This window comes from Tursiops truncatus, chromosome 13 (genome assembly GCF_011762595.2).
Source record: "Tursiops truncatus isolate mTurTru1 chromosome 13, mTurTru1.mat.Y, whole genome shotgun sequence".
NCBI classification, from domain to species: Eukaryota; Metazoa; Chordata; class Mammalia; order Artiodactyla; family Delphinidae; genus Tursiops; species Tursiops truncatus.
The window spans coordinates 47,875,899-47,895,107 of NC_047046.1; the positions used below are offsets into that span (position 1 = coordinate 47,875,899).

General features: G+C 37.2%; 1 protein-coding gene and 1 pseudogene across 1 annotated transcript in view; both read right to left on the bottom strand.

Annotated features, from left to right (window-relative positions):
- CCDC178 (coiled-coil domain containing 178) overlaps positions 1 to 8,970 on the bottom strand; it is a 362,657-nt gene extending 353,687 nt beyond the window's left edge. The window contains exons 1-2 of the mRNA XM_019930330.2: positions 8,913 to 8,970; positions 8,310 to 8,399 (exon numbers count right to left, since the gene is read on the bottom strand). Of these exons, the coding sequence (XP_019785889.1) occupies positions 8,310 to 8,399; positions 8,913 to 8,970 (148 nt within the window). The remainder of the gene's footprint in view (positions 1 to 8,309; positions 8,400 to 8,912) is intronic.
- A 5,244-nt stretch (positions 8,971 to 14,214) lies between these two features.
- LOC101339811 (elongation factor 2-like) lies at positions 14,215 to 18,507 on the bottom strand (annotated as a pseudogene).
- Positions 18,508 to 19,209: the final 702 nt, after the last annotated feature.

Consider the following 19,209-nt stretch of genomic DNA (forward strand, 5'->3'; position numbering starts at 1 on the left):
TGTATTTTAAATTCTCCCCTTAGAGACCCCACATGTTCCAATGTAAATAATATCTAACCACTCAGGCATTGAAGAAGTTCTTCCTTAAATCCAGCATGGTTTCTCTTGCTGAAAAAAAAGTAAAAGCAGGTCCCTATCGTCCTCACAATAACCTCATTTTCTACCGTCCATCTCTAAAAATTGAAGTCTTATGTGAAGAGTGACTGATGTGCTCACTATGGCATTCAAGTTGTACTCATCATAAAATCCACTCAGTCTGATGTGCCTCAGTGATTCTAATCCTGGCATGTTCCAAATCAACTGAAGGTTACAGAAGCACAGCAATGTTGTCCGTGAAGACTCCACCAAAGTGCTTACTTGCAGTCTTCTGCCTCTAAGAACTCTACTGGTCTGGATTACAGCTGCAATCACTGATCTTAAATGCAAGACACAGAATAGGCTCAGTGCCTCAACGAGAACAGTCTGATGTCCTCATTGCAGTTAACCTTGAGGAACACAGAGTAACGCTGTTGCCTCCAGTCTGTGCCTTTCGTTTCAATGTCAACACATAGAGATGGTAAATATTTTAGATAGCTTCATTTAAACTGCAATCTTTTAAATATCTTTAAATGATATCTCATAATATCCTCCTCCAAAAATGCAATCTCTGTCAAAATGGCATGTGTTTAATTTATAAGTGTTTACTCTATCCCATATATAAAATAATGGCCCATATAGAAATATATATATATATAAACATTTTTGAACACTAAAATATGTGCCAAACATGGAACTGTTTTAAGTTTTGTTTTTTGTTTCTTTTTTTGCGGTACGCGGGCCTCTCGCTGTTGTGGGCTCTCCTGTTGCAGAGCACAGGCTCCGGACGCGCAGGCTCAGCGGCTATGGCTCACGGGCCCAGCCGCTCCGCGGCATGTGGGATCTTCCCGGACCGGGGTACGAACCTGCGTCCCCTGCATCGGCAGGCGGACTCTCAACCACTGCGCCACCAGGGAAGCCCTGTGCTAAGTATGTTTGATGCCACATATTATTTAATCCTCACAACAATCTTATGAAATGAGATTATTCTCTTGATTTCACATGTGAGGAAATCAAAGCTTAGAGAGGTTATATAAAGTGCCCTATTCCACAGAGCTGGGATGTGGGAGAGCTGGGACTTGAACTATATCTCTCTGGCTTTAGAGTGTAAGCAATACCATGAAGGTTGTTTTTATATTTTTTTAAATGTGGCAAAATAAAGAGAAGCAGTTCTTAAAATATATTTCAGGGCACCTCTCAAAAGTTTCACATATCACTTGTTTTTGAAATTCAAATTTTCCTTCAAGATATCAATGCTGATATTCTAATGTATTTTACTATGTTTTGACCATAGTGAACGCATATACTCAGTATGACTATTTTTTTGTGCTATATTCCATTTTACCTCTTTAGTTCATACAGATATATATATATATATATATATATATATATATATATATATATATAGTTTTTTTCATCTCTGTAACAGTCAAAGGACCAAAAAATAAGCTGGTAAAAAGTACACATTAATCTCTTATCCAAACGTCCTGATAAGGGCATGTTGCCCTTCCCCAAGAAATAAGGTTTTAATATAGCACATTTAGCAACCAGGCAGTTGCCCTTATACTCAAAAGCATTGTTTTGCTTCATTAAATGTGGAGAAAACAAGGATAGCAATGACTCATTTAACATTTTTCTACGTGTGCCATTCTCAACCTACTAGGTGAGTATTAATTAATTTCCACCACACTCCATGGTTTAGGATTAACATTTTACATATGGTTAAGTGGGGAAAATGAAATACTGTGAAGTTAAATTTTGCACTGAAAGTCTATAGAAGACATGGCATCACAAGCAGCACAGAAAGAACAAGAATTCAGGAGTTCTTATTACTGCTTTATTCTAATACATGCACAGTGTAAGTTAAAACTTTCCTTTCCACTTCTTTTTAATTTTGCCCACATTATAGATACACTTAGGTCACAAAACTAGGTGTCCATGGTCACTCATTTTTCAACTTGACTGATAAGTAACTGTGCTTTTTTAAGCTAAAACTACTCAGTTGCTAACCTCAGATTTCTCACTGAATAAATGAACTAGTTGGCAGGGTGTTATATAAGATCATTTTCACCTAAAATTCCATGATACAATGAAGCCACAGTTTCAGTTAAACACAAATGGATAGAGCTCCTCCTCATGAAGCCTGTGCACAAAGGATCAGGGTGAGTATTTCAAGAATTAAGCTCAGGCAGGACACTCACTCGCTCTAAAAATCTGCCCAACTCCAATTTCCTCACTCAGAATCAATGCATAAGGGCAAGATCCTGCTGGACCTAGGCCAGAGCTGAGGTTTGTTGAGACTGCAACATGAAACTTTCGTTTGAGAAAAAATACCGTCAGCCTGATTGTGTGGGCAAATGGCAGTTTATGTTCATTAACTGTCAACTCTCCTTGCTCGATGAACTTGATTCTTACATAATTTACTCACACAGGCCCAATAATTTAAGATTTTATCACTACCATCCTTCCTTCTCTTCTGATTTTAATATGTAATTCCTTTACATCCATCACCCCAGTTACTGTATCATTCCTTTATCTGACTTCAGCACTCTGAGTAAAAAACTTATCTGAACACAGATTTCTTTTCCACATTTGATTATCCCTTTTAACATCTTGATTTTCTTCCCAAAATGTAGAATAAGCTAGTGCTCTTAAGTTTAGCAATAATTTCTTCTCCTTGCAAAGCCTCTGTGTGATAAACAGAAAGTACCTTTAACTTTTTTTGTGAAAAACAAAGTTCCTTTTAGTTTTGTTATACACTGGGGGTGGGGGAAGGGAGAAGGAGACCTTTCCCTGAGTAAAGAATGAATGGGCCGATTAATTGATAAAAATTATCCAATCTAGAGACTTCCCTTGTGGCACAGTGGTTGAGGGTCCGCCTGCCAGTGCAGAGGACACAGGTTCGAGCCCTGCTCCAGGAAGATCTCACATACCGCAGAGCAATGAAGCCTGTGCACCACAACTACTGAGCCTGTGCTCTAGAGCCCGCGAGCCACAACTACTGAGCCCGTGTGCCACAACTACTGAAGCCTGCATGCCCAGAGCTTGTGTCCTACAACGAGAAGCCCCCACTCGCCGCAACTAGAGAAAGCCCAGGTGCAGCAACGAAGACCCAATGCAGCCAAAAATAAACAAATAAAATAAATTTTAAAAAATTATCCAATCTGAAGAAGAGAAAGAAAAATGAACAAAAAAGAACAGATCCTCAAGGAATTGTAGGAAAAAATCCATCAGTCCAACACATGTGAAGTTGAGGTTCTGCAAGAAGAGGAGAATGAAATTTGGAGTGAAAAATAACAGAATAACAGCCAAAAAATTTTCAAACTTTGATGAAAAACATCAATTCACACATCCAAGAAGCTCAACAAATCTCATACAATTAAAATATAAAGAGAACTATGTCTGGGAACATCATAGCCAAACTGCTGAAAACCAATTGAAGAGGAAATCTGTAAAGCAGCCAGATAACAAAAGGACACATTACATATAGGGGACATGGATATGAATAACTGCTATATTTGCCATCAGAAACAATATAGGCCAGGACATAATAGAAAAGTATTTTTAAAATACAGGCAAGAAAGAAGGAAGGAAGAGAGGGGAGAGAGAAACATTAAAAAAATAAATTTGACTTCATCAAAGTCAAAACATTCATCATGCCTCAAAAAGATATTACAATATGAAACAATGAAACAACAAGCAAGAGAGTGGGAGAAAACATGTATATATCCAACAAATGATTTATATCTGGAATGTGCAGAGAAAATTTACAACTTCTATAGGAAGACAACCCACTAAAGAATGGGCATAAGACTTGGAATCTTCCAAAAGACAATACACAAATGACTAATAAGCATGTAAAAAGATGCTCAGCTTCATTAATCATCAGAAAAATGCAAATTTAATTAACAGTGCAGTACAACTTCACAATCACTAGAATGCCTAAAATTTGAAAGACTGGCAAAGCCAGTATTAGTGAGGATATAGAACAACTATAACTCATATATTGCTGGTGGAACTGTAAATGACTTTTGGAAAATAGTTTGGCAATTTCTTATAAAAGTTATGCATACACTTATCATATGACTCAGCATTCCACTTCTATGTATTTACCCAAGATAAATAAAAATCCATCTATAAAAAAACTTGTGTGTAAATATTCATAACAGCTTTATTTATAATAGCCCCAAATTAGAAAATCCCAAATTTCCATCAATGGTTGAATAGATAAACTATACAGCACTCATGCAAGGGAATAATACTGAGTAATAAAATGAACAACTACTAATATATGCAACATTGAAACTACTAATATATTCAACAACATGGATGAATCTCACAGACCTCTTTCTGAGTCTTTGAAAGAAACTGGACACAAAAGAGCACAAATGGAATGATTCCACTTATTTAAAATTTTTAAATGTTAAAACTAAAATCATATCAGTGGATATGAGGGGTGGAGTGAAGAGACAGTGACCACAAAGAACATGAATGAACTTTCTGAAAAGAGTATCTATATCCTGTTTAAGACGGTGCTTAAATGGATGTATACATTTGTCAAGTCATTGAACTGTATACTTAAAATGAGTAGATTTTATTATACTTAAATTTTACCTCAACAAATTTGTTTGATTACAAAGACCACCAGCCATTCCCTAGTGACAGAATTCAATAACCTTGTACCACTCTCCTTCTCTTTTAACTCATTATACAGAATATAGTAGAAAATACTTCTTTGAAATGTTCTTCTTTAATAGCTTTCTTTTACTTCCTCATTGCCTATTTCTCCTCATATTCCTTAATCATGACTACTTGGTAAGAAATAATCTTTCCCCTTTATATTCTCTCCCTTAGTCATCTCCTCTGAGTGCTTGACTCCTAAGTAAACATCTTTAGACTTAACTTTACACTGAACTCCTTGCCAAATGTATTCCAAAACCTGTCCTTCCTAGAGCCCAAGCCTAGCACTGAATGTAGGGAAGGGAAGGATGGACTTGCTAGATCCTATGCAGTATGGGAATGTAAAATTAGAATGTACTCTTTGAGAAACTGATATACCACAAACAAGGAAATAAATTCATGACATCAGTAAACTAAAATGCCAAAGTCAGAAAGGCTACAGAGGAAAATGAGCACATTTGTATGACCAGATATAGAGCTGGAGAAGATTACAGAGATGTACAGAGGGAGGTGGCAGGGTGGCAGGGATCTGATACATTCCAAGCAGTGAGCATGGTGTCTGGCACAGAGTCAATAATCAGGAACTATTTGGCAAATAAAAGACTGATGAGAGAGTAAAGACATACCAAGATGAAAATTTCGGTTTCAGGCCCATCTCCAATATATTTGGTATTAAACATTTGGACTTTGTCAAGGACAGCAAGCCAGAGGTAGTCTTAAAAGGACCAAACCCATTCGCAAAGCCAGTATTCCTAAAACTAAATTCATCTTCATTCCATTCCTTTCCTTTCTTACTTCTCTGTTCCCGTTATCAAAGTTTGCAACAGTTAAACCATTGTTGAATCCTCCTTTTCAAGTTCCTGTAACAATATACCCAGTCGGTTTACCAAATCTTAACAATTCCTTTGTAATCTCTTTAATTCCTATCTTTCATATCCGTTTATCATTCATAGATCAAACCCTTATTACCTTAAGCACAAACCATAATAAGATAATCATTTTTATAGCAATTAATAAACAGAAACCTCAATTAGAGTCAAGAGACCAGCAGGGAGAGTTCTCACACCCTGCGATGATAACAGAGCCCAACAAGAAGGAGGACTCCTCTTCCTTCCTGGCAAGGACTCAGCCAATGAAAAGCCATGGGCTCCTTGTTTACTATAGCCCTCCCAACTTCCTTTTCCCTTATATAAAAGAGTTCTCCTTCTCTTGCCTTGGGGGAACTTGCACATGGCTCATTGTGGTTTCACACCCCAAATCTGCTGACCCCAAATAAACCTATCTTTTCTGGAGAACTATCCAGCAGCTTATTTGTTTAGGTGAATAGTTTCCATATTTCCTTCTGTAACCAAATAATTCTGCATAGTGCACTCAGACTCATACTTTCAAGCAAAGAATTTGGTAACATAATATCTCCAATTGAATCTATATAGGACCAGAGACTGAGCAATAATGAAGTTCACACTTTTGAGCCTGAAATTCAAAATGCTTCTTGACTGCCCCTCAATCATTTCTAGCTTTACTTTAACCAATTATCTTTAAATTTCTGAATCTTTCCTATGCTATAGTCAAAGTAATCTATTTTTTCCGTATTTTGTGTTATTTCATCACATTATTTGACTCATTCTGTGGCTCTTGCTTAATTTCCCTCCTCACGTTTCTTTTCATATACAAATACATCCTTCAAGATTCAGTTCAAATCCGTCCTTATCCATTAACAATCCTCTTAATTCTTAGAGGCCATACAAACTGGTGTTACTCGAAACACTAAAGATTCTTGTCCACAGTATTCATTTGTCATACACTACTGTGATACTGTGATTTAGAATAAGCAATATATATTTGGTCTTCATGTGTTTGTAGCACAGAGTTCCTAAAACCCTTGTAATTTCCTAACTGATGAGAGCAATGAAAGTGTCCTTTGTTATGTTAATGAGGTGACTTTCGGACCCCACCTAAGGATGGGGACTCAGGAGACCCAATCTTGTGATTACAGAGTTGGAACTTTCAGTCCCGCCCCGACCTCTAGGGAGGGGAGAGGGGCTGGAGGGTGCATCAATAGCCAATGGCCAATGATTTAATCAATCTTGCCCATGTAACGTAGACTCCATAAAAACTCAAAGGACAGGGATCATCGGAGAGCTTCTAGGCTGGTGAACACATGAAGATTTGGGGAGACCAGCACACTTCGAGAGGACATGTAAGCTCTGTGCCCTTCCTCCATATCTCGCCTTACGCATCTCTTCCATCTGCTGTTGCTGAGTTATATCCTTTTATAATAAACCAGTGATCTACTAAATAAAATGTTTCTCTGAGTTCTGTGAGCCACTCTAGCAGATTAGTCAAAACCAAGGCAGGGAGGGGTGTAATTGGAACCACCAATCTATAGTGGTTGGTCAGAAGCACAGGTGACAAACTGGGCTTTTGACTGGCATCTGAAGTGGGGCAAGGGGTAGACTTGTAGGACTAAGCCCTTAACCTATGGGATCTGACACTATCTCTGGGTAGCTGATGTTAGAATTGAGCTGAATTGTAGGACACCCAGCTGGTGTCCAAGAATGGCTTAGTGGTGGGGAAACCCCATGGTCACAAACTGGAATTGGCTGCAAACCTTTTAAATACTTTGTGTCATCTTTGTTGTTACTCTATACAACCATCCATTTCTATTGTGTTGTACTAATTGGTGTATAATTATATTTTATTTGGCTTGCAAGATTATACATTCCATATAAGAATCATTTCTTAAATATCTCTGCACCCTAATAGCACATGTATATTCCAGTGTCTTGAATTAATTGGTTAATAAATCAATAATTTGATATTTTAAAAAATTTGTCTAAAACTAACTGTGGCCCATACCTAACATTAGGCAATAAACTCTAAGCCAGAACATTAAAATTCTATTCAAGATTTCTATTGAACAGAAATAGATAAATAATCAGAAGGGTAACTTATACCAATTTTATCCTGTCAAACTAACAACCTGCAGAGCAGAGATTTACCAAAATTTAGATTAAATATTTTAATAAATACGGAGTTCTCCACCAGAATGATCTGAGAAGAAACAAATATGAAACTCTATACATAAAATGTATACATTTCATCATCTCTTTCTACTTCTTACAACATAAGATACCAGAAACACTTTCTGAGCTAATGTTTCATGGATTTTCAATGAACAATTTTTAATTCTGGATTTCACACACCAAAAACATTAGTCCTTATTCTTTTTCTTCTAAGAAACATATCCTCAATGAACTAGAAAGCTTCTAGCACTTGCCAGTCCTGGCATGAAGGATAAAGAAAATGTTTATTTCAAAAATTCATACATTTCTGAAATTGTAAACAATTCTTATGAACCAAATTTTAATTAACAATATACTATTAATAAAATTTATTAAAATATTATATTCTTATATATCATTACTCTGTTAACTATTAATGATATTTACAGTGTATTTCTTAATAAAAATTTAACACTGACATTACAAACTAATGAGTGAATATAAATATAGCTTATATAGGTTACTATACAATTTAGATTCAGTCCTTACCTTCAGTATTTGTCATTTTATTTTCATGAATAATCTCAACAGCTTCCTTAGGGGCACCAAATAAAACCAAAGCTTGTGATGTGGCATTATCTTTTTAAAAGAAAACAAAAATTTCAGTGAACAGTTAATATTCATTTTTAAAATAAGCAAAATAATGTACAAAACTATGTTGTGAAAGTGCTGTCCTTGAAAAAGCAACTAAAATATTGATATTAAACAAAACCCACAGTAGAATATCTTTAGATGTTTTCCGTGATTTTCATTTGGCTTAACTCTCACAAGAAGGTATTCAAAATAGCATGCAGCTGTTAAAAGCAGAGAGATCATCCAGAGTGACATCACCAAAATGGTGGGGTAGGAGACCCTAGGCTCCATCCAACAAACTTCAACAATTAGACAGCTATCCACAAACAAAAATAGCTCTGGGAGAGCTCAAGAGTCCACTTAAAAAACTTCAGCAACACAGTGGAACAACAACAACAGAGAATAACCACACAAAAAAGAAAGGAAGACAGTTTCATTTTGTCTGCATTATCCCATCCCCTAGGTCCACACTGCTCAGTGCCAAGAGGTAACTCTCTGGTCTGAAATAGTTCCTCTCACTAGGAAAGGGTGAGCAACCAGCTTCCCCATCCTTTTGGGGCACTGCACAAAGGACCATCTTTGGTTTCATCCCACGCAGAGATCAGCAAAGCTGAGAAGTATAAAGATGGCTTGGCACAAGGAAGAATGGCAGAGGCTACCAGTATCAGTCATGCAGCAGCAGTGATCATGCTTTACAGTGGCCTGCTCTGCAGAGGACCTCAGCTTCTTTGCTGGCAAAGTTGTCCTTCAGAATTGAAGGAGAAAGAGTTTCCCAAACAAGAGTTGAGGGAGTTCATCATCATTTGACTTTCTTTACAAGAAATGCTGAAAGGAATTCTTCAAGTTAAAAGAACACAAATTAGCAACACACAAACATAAAAATATAAAACACATCAGTAAAAGTAAGTATATATTCAAATGTAGAATACTCCAGTGGTATATTAATCACTTAACCCTAGTATAAAAGTTAAAGGGCAAAAGTACTAAAATAGCTATAACTGCAGTAATTTATTAATAGATACCAAATATAAAAGATGTAAATTGTGACATCAAAAACACAAAATGTGGAGGGTGGGGTATAAAAGGGCAGAGATTTTGTATGTGATTGAAATTTAGATGCTATCAGCTCCAAACAGACTGTTATATCTATAAAATGTTTCATTTAAGCCTTAAGGTAACCACAAAGCAAAAACCTATAGTATTACAGATACACAAAAGAAAAAAAGAAGGGAGTCAGAGTATACCGCTATATTCGATAAGGAAGATAGCGAGAGGAAGAAATGAACAAAGGAACTACAAAACAGGTAGAAAACAATCAACAAGATGCCATTAGGAAATCCTTACCTATCAATAATCACTTTGAATGTAAATGAATTAAACTCTCCAATCAAAAGGCACAGAGTAGTTGAGCAAATTATAAAAAAAACAAGACTCAACTATATATATATATATATCCTATTACAAGAGACTCATTTCAGCTTTAAGGGCACATAGAGGCTCAAAGTGAAGGGATGAAAAAAGATATTCCATGCAAATGGAAACCAAAAGATATCAGAGGTAGCTGATCATATATATATATCTTATGACCTCATATATATTTACATCAGACAAAACAGTCTCATTTACAATAGCATGAAAAGAACAAAATGCTTAGGAATAAATTTCACCACAGAATTGAAACATCTATATACCAAAAACTGTAAGATACTGATGAAAGAGATTGAAGAACACAAACAAATGGAAAGAGTTACTCTTCATGGATGAGAAGAGTAAATATTGTTAAAATGTCCATTCAATTCAATTCTTATCAAAATTCCAATAGCATTTCTCACAGAAATTTTTTTTTAAATCCTAAAATTCATTTGGAACATCAAAAGACTCCTAATAGCCAAAGCAATCTTGACAAAGAAGAATACAGCTAGAGGCATCACACTTCCTTATTTCAAACTGTGTTACAAAGCTCTAACAGTCAAAACAATATGATACTGGCATGAAAACAGACACATAGATCAGTGGAACAAAACAGAGAATCCAGAAATAAACCCATGCATATACAATCAATTAATATTTGACAAGGGAGCCAAAACTACTCAATGAGGAAAGGATAATCTCTTCAATAAATGTTGCTGGGAAAACTGGATATTTACATACAAAAGAATGAAACTGGAGTCCTATCTTACATCACTCACAGAAATTAACTTGAAATGGATTAAAGACTTAAAAGTAAGACCTGAAATCATAAAATTCCTAAAAGAAAGCACAGGGAAAAAGCTCCTTGACATTGTTCTTGTAAGGACCTTTTGGCTATGACACCAAAAACACAACCAACTAAAACAAAATCAACAAATGGGACTACATCAAGCTAAAAAGCTTCTGCACAGGGACTTCCCTGGTGGTGCAGTGCTTAAGAATCCACCTGCCAATGCTGGGGACATGGGTTCGATCCCTGGTCTGAGAAGATCTCACATGCCACAGAGCAACTAAGCCCGTGTGACAAACTACTGAGCCCATGTGCCACAACTACTGAGGCCCGCGTGCCTAGGGCCCGTGCTCCACAACAAGAAGCCACCACAATGAGAAGCCCGTGCACTGCAACAAAGAGTAGCTCCCGTTCAACGCAACTAGAGAAAGCCTGCACACAGCAACAAAGACCCAACACAACCAATAATAAATAAATGATAAAAAGTTAAAAATATATATATAAATAAATAAAAAAGCTTCTGTACAGCAAAAGAAACAATCAACATAATGAAAAGGCAACCTATAGAATGGGAGAAAATATTTGCACACCATATATCTGATAAGGGGTTAATATCCAAAATACACAAGGAATTCATACAATTCACCAGCAGTAAAACAAATAATCTGATTATAAAATGGGCAAAGGACCTGAGTAGCCATTTCTCCCATGAGTACTAACCAAGGGAACACAAAACAAAAGACAGTACTCCAAGTACTAAAACCAAGAATGAAAGAAGGGTATTACTATCTTACAGAGTGGTTTATAAGGGAATACTATAAACAAGATTCTACCAATAAATTAGATAACCTGGACGAAATGAACAAATTCTTAGAAAGCTACTAGCTATCAAAATTGACTCAAGAAAAAACAGAAAATCTGAACAGAACTATAACAAGTAAAGAAATTAAATCAGTAATAATAAATCCTCCCACAAAGAAAAGGCCTTGGCCAAATGGCTTCACTGGTGAATATCACCAAATATTTAAAGAATGCCTCACTGATGCTTCTTTAACTTTGCCAAAAATTATACAGAAGAGGAGAGAACACTTGCCAACTCATTCTATGAGCCCCATATTATCCTGACAGCAAAATCAGACAAAATATTATAAGAAAATAAAATTATACACAAAATATTTCCTTATGCACATGGATCCTCAAAAATACTACCAAACCAAATCTAGTGGCATATAAAAAGAATTATACATCATGTCCAAGTGAGATGTATTCCAGAAATGTTTCAACGTATGAAAGTCAATCAATGCAATACTAACCACACATTTCAATAGATGTAGAAAAAGTGTTTGACAAAATTCAATCCCATTCATGATAAAAACACTCATCAAAATAGGAACAGTAGGAAACTTCCTTCACAAAGGTGAAAAAGCCACAGCTAACATCAGATATTACAGGAAAGAATGAAGTTTTTCCCCTAAGATCAGGAAAAAGATAATCATAGCTACACTTTGCCACTTTTATTCAATACTGTTCTGAAGATTGGAGCCAGAGTCATTAGGCAAGAAAATTAAAGGCAGCCAAAATACAATTTAATAAAGGCATCAAAAAGAATAAAATATTTAGGAATAAAATTAACAAAAGAAGTGCAAGACTTGTTTGGTTAAACAAGTTTCACTAGAATCTACAAAACTGTTGAAAAAATTAAATACCTAAATAAATAGAAAAATATCCTGTATTAGTGGATTCTAAGACAATTTTGTTAAGACACCAAAACTCTTCAAATTGATCTATAGGTTCAGTGCAATTTCTATCAAATTCCAGCAGCTTTTTGTTGTTGCTGTTTTTCAGAAATTCTCAAACTGACCCTAAAAATAACATGGAAATGCCAGGGACCCAGATTAGCTGAAATAATATTGAAAAAGAAGAGCAAAGTTGGAGGAATCATACTTCCTGATTTCAAAAATTATTACAAATCTAAATAATCAAGATGGTGTGGTACTGGCATAAGGACAAACATGTAGATCAATGAAATAGAAGTGAGATTCCTGATATAAACCCATATTTACGGTCAGTTGAATTTTATAAGGGTGCAAAGACTATTCAATGAGAAAAGAATAGTCTTTTTATCAACAGATAGTACTGAATATATGAATGTAAAAGAATGAATTTTGATTTCTACCTCAAACCATGTACAAAAATTAACTCATAATGGATCATAAACTTAAATGCAAGAGCTAAAACTATAAAACTCTTATAAGAAAATGAAGGGGTAAATATGACATCAAAGGAACAAGCAATTTAAAAAATTAAATGGCTTCATGAAAATAAAAATTTTTGTGCTGCAAAGGACACTGTCAAGAAAGTGAAAATAACTGAATTACTTTGCTGTACACCTGAAACACTGTACATCAACTGTAGCTCAATTTTTAAAAACTCACATAAACTCCCCCAAAAAGAGAAAACACAACCCCTACTGTGAGCAAAAACATTCATAAATCACATATCTAATAAAGGTCTAGTTTCTAAAAGATATAAAGAATTATTATGACTCAAGAACAGAAAAAGACTAATAACCCAATTTAAAAATGGGCAAAAGATTTAAAGAAACATTTCTCCAAAGAACACATACAAGTGACAGTAAACATATTTAAAAATCCTGATCATCATTTGTGATTAGGGAAATGCAAATCAAAACCACAATAAGATGCCACTTCACACCCACTAAAATGGCTATAATAAAGTTTAAAAAAATAACAAAATTTAATAAGTGTTGACAAGGGGGTAGAAAAACTAGAATCCTCATACATTGCCATTTGGAACATAAAACACTGCAGCTGCTTTGGAAAAAAATTGGCAATTAGAAAGTTAAATATCAAGTTACCAAATGACCTAGCAATTCCAGTCCAAAGTGTAGACTCAACAGAAATGAAAATAGACGTCCACATAAGAACTTGTACTTGAATATTCATAACAACATTATTCATAATAGTCCTAAAGTGGAAACAACCCAAACACCCATCTACTGATGAATTTATAAAACAATATGTGGGGGGCTTCCCTGGTGGCGCAGTGGTTGAGAGTCCGCCTGCCGATGCAAAGGACGCGGGTTCCTGCCCCGGTCCGGGAGGATCCCGCCTGCCGCGGAGCGGCTGGGCCCGTGGGCCATGGCCGCTGGGCCTGCGCGCCCGGAGCCTATGCTCTACGACGGGAGAGAACGCAGCGGTGAGAGGCCCACGTACGGCAAAAAAAAAAAAACAAAAAACAATATGTGGAATATACATCCAATGGAATATTACTCCACCACAAAAAAATAATCTCGACAGAATTCCAGTTTAAAAGAAGGCAGACACACAATGCCAAATATTTTATCAATTCATTTCTATGAAAAGTCCAAAACGGTCTCCCATCCCCCCTCCCCACACCCTCCACTTGCCAAATAAATCCCTGCTGTGAGGGCAATTCTGTTACCTCGGAAGTCCTGATATAAATGTCAGCAGAAAGTGTTATCAGGCGTTAACGTTGAGAGGTGGCACCGAGTGGAACCTAAAATCCCGTAGGCGGAGCATCACTGCGTCCGGACGTTCTCGCGGTATCTTGAGGAGAATTCGCGGCTCGATGCTGCAGTCACTCACGACGGAGCAGATGGTGCTCCGTGAGTTGTTCAGGAAGTTGTGCAGCTGGACTGCCTTGCTTCAGGCCTCTGCTCTTGCGCGTCTCCGCCACGACCTGGCTGGGCGCTGGTGTTGGCGAAGGGGCCTCTGGGCAGGACTGAAAGTGGTCACACACACACACACACACACGGGGGAAGACCTGGCCGCCCGCGCGTGTGGGACCGCAGGTTGGCGGTGATGCCAAAGGGCTCGCTGACGGGCAGGTAGGCCTTCACGACATGGGGGTGCGGGCCACCCGGGACTCCTCGAAGACGCGGCCCCGCTTCTGTACAGGACGCCACCAAGCACTTCTTCCTGACCCCGGCTCTCCGCAAGGTACTGGGCTCCAGGAACCCGCGCTGGCTGTCAGCCTGCGGCGTGGAGGCGGCGCCGGGCGGACGGTGGGGGCGATCTGAGTGGCATCCCGGGCGGCGTCGCATCTAGGACCTCGAAGCGCACGCCCCGCGTGTTCTCTTGGCACAGCGCGCCCACTGGAGGCCGGCCACGACGCTGTACTTGATCTCGTTGAGGGACTGCACACCCCTGGTGATGTCGGTGGGGATATCGGGGCTGGTGCCGGCGCACGAGATCTTGCGGGCCTAGGCCACATCCCACTCGTACTTCTCTTCCAGGTAGTTGGCCAGGCCAATACTTGACCTCCTGGTGGGTGGACACCGCGCTCCTGCTGTCCACCGCCAGGTCATTGGGGAAGGGCCGCGCTTCCATGTGCAACGGAGTGCACTTGTTGCAGGTCTTGGACAGGCAAAGCACATTCGACTTTTCGGAGACGGTCTCACGGTACCAGATGACATGGTTGGATTTCTTGATAGGGGATGCAAGTGTAGTCCTTCAGGCAGATCACCAGGTGCAGCTCAACGGCACCTGCAGTGATGTGCTCCCCGACTGCTTGATGATGCACTGCTCCCTGGGATCCGACTTGGCCTGCAGCTTCAGCCCCTCCACCTGACCAGTTTGGGCAGGTTAGCCGGGTTCTTGGCTTCCACAGCGAGCCTGAAGACCAGGCTTACACTGAACTTCATCACGTGCGTGTAGTGGGCATGCTCAAAGGTCGTTATGGTGCCTGTCTTCACCAGGAACTGGTCGACACCCACCAGGCCCACGATGTTACCGAAAGGCAAGTAGCTTTGTGGTTGCCAGGGGCTGGGGTGGGGGGGTGGCAGCTAATGGTATAGGGCTGCTTTTTGGGGTTATGAAAGTGTACTGGAATTAGATAATGGTGATGGTTGCACAACCTTGTGATTATACTGAAAATACCCAATTGAAAGAGGTGAATTTCTATGGTAGCGTATGAATTATAATTCAAGTTTTTAAAGTTAAATACAGTATTATTGATACCAGCACTGAATAAAGCTACACATGCTGAGTGAATCTCTGCATGATGAGTCAATTTTCATGTGAGTCTGATTTGACATCCAGTCCTTTTTATTATCTCTATGATATGTGAAGGGAAATTTGTAACTTTAAGAAATTTATATTAGAAAAGAAAAAAGGCTGAAAATTAGTGATTTAAGCATCCAAATTAAGAATATATGGGAAAACAAACCCAAAGAAAGTAGAAGGAAGATAAGGGGGCAATAATATCTGAAATTAACAGAAAGCAAACCAACAACAACAAGAAAACAACCCTAGAGATTATTTAAAAGGTGAGAAACTACCACTTTGAAAAATATAGCACCAATGAATACATCTGGCAAAATTGATCAAGACAAAAGAGAAGAAACAGAAGAAACAAATACAACTTATGAACGTAAAGCAGAAATATTGCATACAGAGGATATAAAAATAAAACATTATTAACAATATTGTATCAATACATGTAAAGTTTAACCAAATGAAATAAATAAAATTCAATACATGTTCACAGTTTATAGTAAACTATAAAAATACTAAAAAAATCATATTTAGTGGTGAAACATTAAAAGTCTCATCTTAAAAATCAGGAACAGGGAGATAAGTGAGCACATTTTTATTGCCTACATTTAACAGAGTACTAAAGGATCTAGACTAAACAATAGAAGAAAGTAAAAATATTAATTCATTTTCAGATTGTCTAATATTAGTGAATTAATGACAGTTAAAATTATGAGATTAAATATGTAAAACTATAATAAAGGTATATTAGCATATTTACATATAATATATAAAACTAAATGTGATTTGGAAGAGATGAGAGAACACTGTACTGTTTCATAATGTGCATTATGAGTGCACAGACACTCGATTTTATCAGTGTTTGTTCTTTACATATACCTTACAGATATTTTTACATGTATGAAATATTTCCTATTTCAACATAGAAAGGTGCTATTCTCTAAAAAAACAATATTATGCAGTCTCTGCCTTTTACATGGAAAGGATGCATTATGAAAAACAATACATAGAAAAATTAAGGCATTATCAGTATCTTAATACAAGTAAATAAGTGATGCTGCCATGAAATGCACTTTAGTGAATATGTTGCCTGAGTATCCAAATATTACAGGCGGTAAGTTTGTAAAAATGTACTTTTAATTGTAATAGAAATTAGTATCCCAGAGCTAACTGTTTGTAAATAGGAGTCATGTGAAAATACTGTTGGTCAGCATGTTTAAGATATGGCTGTGACTCTACAGAACAATTGGAAAGTTTAATAATTTGTTTTATTTTTTATTTCAACTGAGAGCACAGAATAATCATCCAGTTTGCTAAGCTTATTTATAGTATAATAAGAATTTTGATATAACCACAGTAGTTGCAGGGTGATTTACACAATATAAGGAAAGGATTTATTTTTGACGTGAAGAAGAGTATTATTATGTTGAATATCATCTGGTAGAAGTTAATAAATAAGATCTGAGGTTGTCTTCTTGTGATGTTAATGACGAACCTTTTCAAAGGTTGGTACGTAATTAGGTTCAATACATCATCCAGCAAAGATTGCTTTGGGCTTAAAAGTTTAAAATTTGCTAAGACTGCTAAGTTTCTGTAGTTTGAACATGGACATCTCAATGCTTTGCTTGATAAGCTGAATGTTCTTTATAGTATTTGTTGTTGTGTTACAAAGAGGATAGGGAGCTTAATGATGGTATGATGCCAAAGAGATAGAAATTAATTTTAACTGATAATCACTGTTTATGCCAGCGTTCCAAATATTGGTCCTAATGTCATTTAAATACAAATATCCTGAACTTACTAAGTACATTTCAAAAGACAATTTATTAACCATATTATTTTCCACACAGTTAGCCAGCCAGATGTATTTCCATTTTGTATGCATTTGCAGGAATAACCTATATCAAAGAACCCTTAGATTCCACTGTATAATGTGATGTGTGGTTTTATCTGACTGTATATTTCTCCATTGCATAGACGGAAAGTAGGTGTCCTGTCGTGTTTAACATGATTAACTTTCTCCTAATGTACCACACACAAGAGCTTTTGCTTGCAATCCAGTATGGACTGGTCATTTTATGTTCCAGTACAAAATAAAGAGTCTTTGTCAGGTTATTCAGAGGGAAATCACCAGCTCAGCTCTCTGAAGTCTTGGAACAAACTATTAGTTTTTAATTAACATTATAATTAATCCAAAAATTTTCAATAGTTCTTTTCAAATATTTAAACATGAGATAGGCACAAGTATAATTTGATTATCCTATCTCTTTCCAAATTGTATCTTTGGGAAAATTGTTTTATGTGAGAAACCTAGTGCATTTTCCTAATCTGAGGTTGAAGTCATTTTCCAGACATGAGAAGTTTTTGCTTAAACATCACTACACAAAATCTGTGAAAATGAAATAACATCAATTTTGTCAAATAATATTGATAGAATGAATAAAGAGCTAAAAAACAAACTTACTGAAATATTCTGAAAGTAACTGTGGTGCTAAGCCACTAAAAATCCTACGCAAGATTCGTAATCCTACATGAAATCCATTGTGTGATATCCTCAACTATGTTTGGAATACTAAATGACTGCTTTCTTTTATAGCCCAAATGAGACTGTAGTGCTTTGATTGCAGTAATAGCCCCACTAATTTTCTCCTTCCAGTGTTCACCTTCTTCTGCAATGTGACTTTGCAGCATCTACCACTAAGAGGTGGAGTCTAATCCCTTGCCTTTTGACTCTAGGCTGGGCCTATGACTTGCTTTGGCTGATAAAATATAGCAGAAATGATAGGGTGCCAGTTCTGAGCCTTGGCCTTGTGACCTTCTGTTCCCCCTCGTACACCACGAGGTCAGGCTGCTGTAAGAGTATGAGAGACAACATGGTGCAGGGCTGAGTCAGTGTGGCCAGCCAACACCCTAGGCCTGTGAAGGCCCAGCTCAAATGAGCAAAATCTGTAATGATGCTTAGCTGGCCTGTGGCTTACTGCAGTTGTGTGAGTGAGCCTTCCTGGGCCCACTTGAGAACCACCCAGTACAAGTGAGCTAAAATGAATGTTTATGATGCTCTATGTACCTGCATTTTTTGTGGTTGGTTGTTACATGGCCTTAGGGCAGCAATGGATAACTCATATGAAGACTATTGTTCCCAGTTAAGTATTTGAGACAAAATTCTATACCAAGGATTGGTAGACTTTTTTTTATAATGTTCCAGGTAGTAAAAATTTTTGGTTTAGTGAGTCACATGCTGTCTCTGTTGCATATTCGTCTTTGTTTTGTTTCTTTCGTTTCTTTTTACAACCCTTTACAAATGTAAAAACTATTCTTAGCTTTTGGGCTGTACAAAAAGGGCTGCTGACCAGATTTGGCCCATGGGCTATAATTTACTGACCTCTGTTCTGTATCAGGCAAAGACATGATATTGCTAACATGTTGCAGAATAAAAGATGCAAAAGGGGCCCAAGTTGCAAAGTAATGTGGTAAAATCTAATACAATTTTTAAAATAGAATTATACAAGTATTTTTTTTTCATTTTTCATTTTGTATGTTTCTCTTCAGTGGTGTGCTGGTAAAATTTTAATAACCA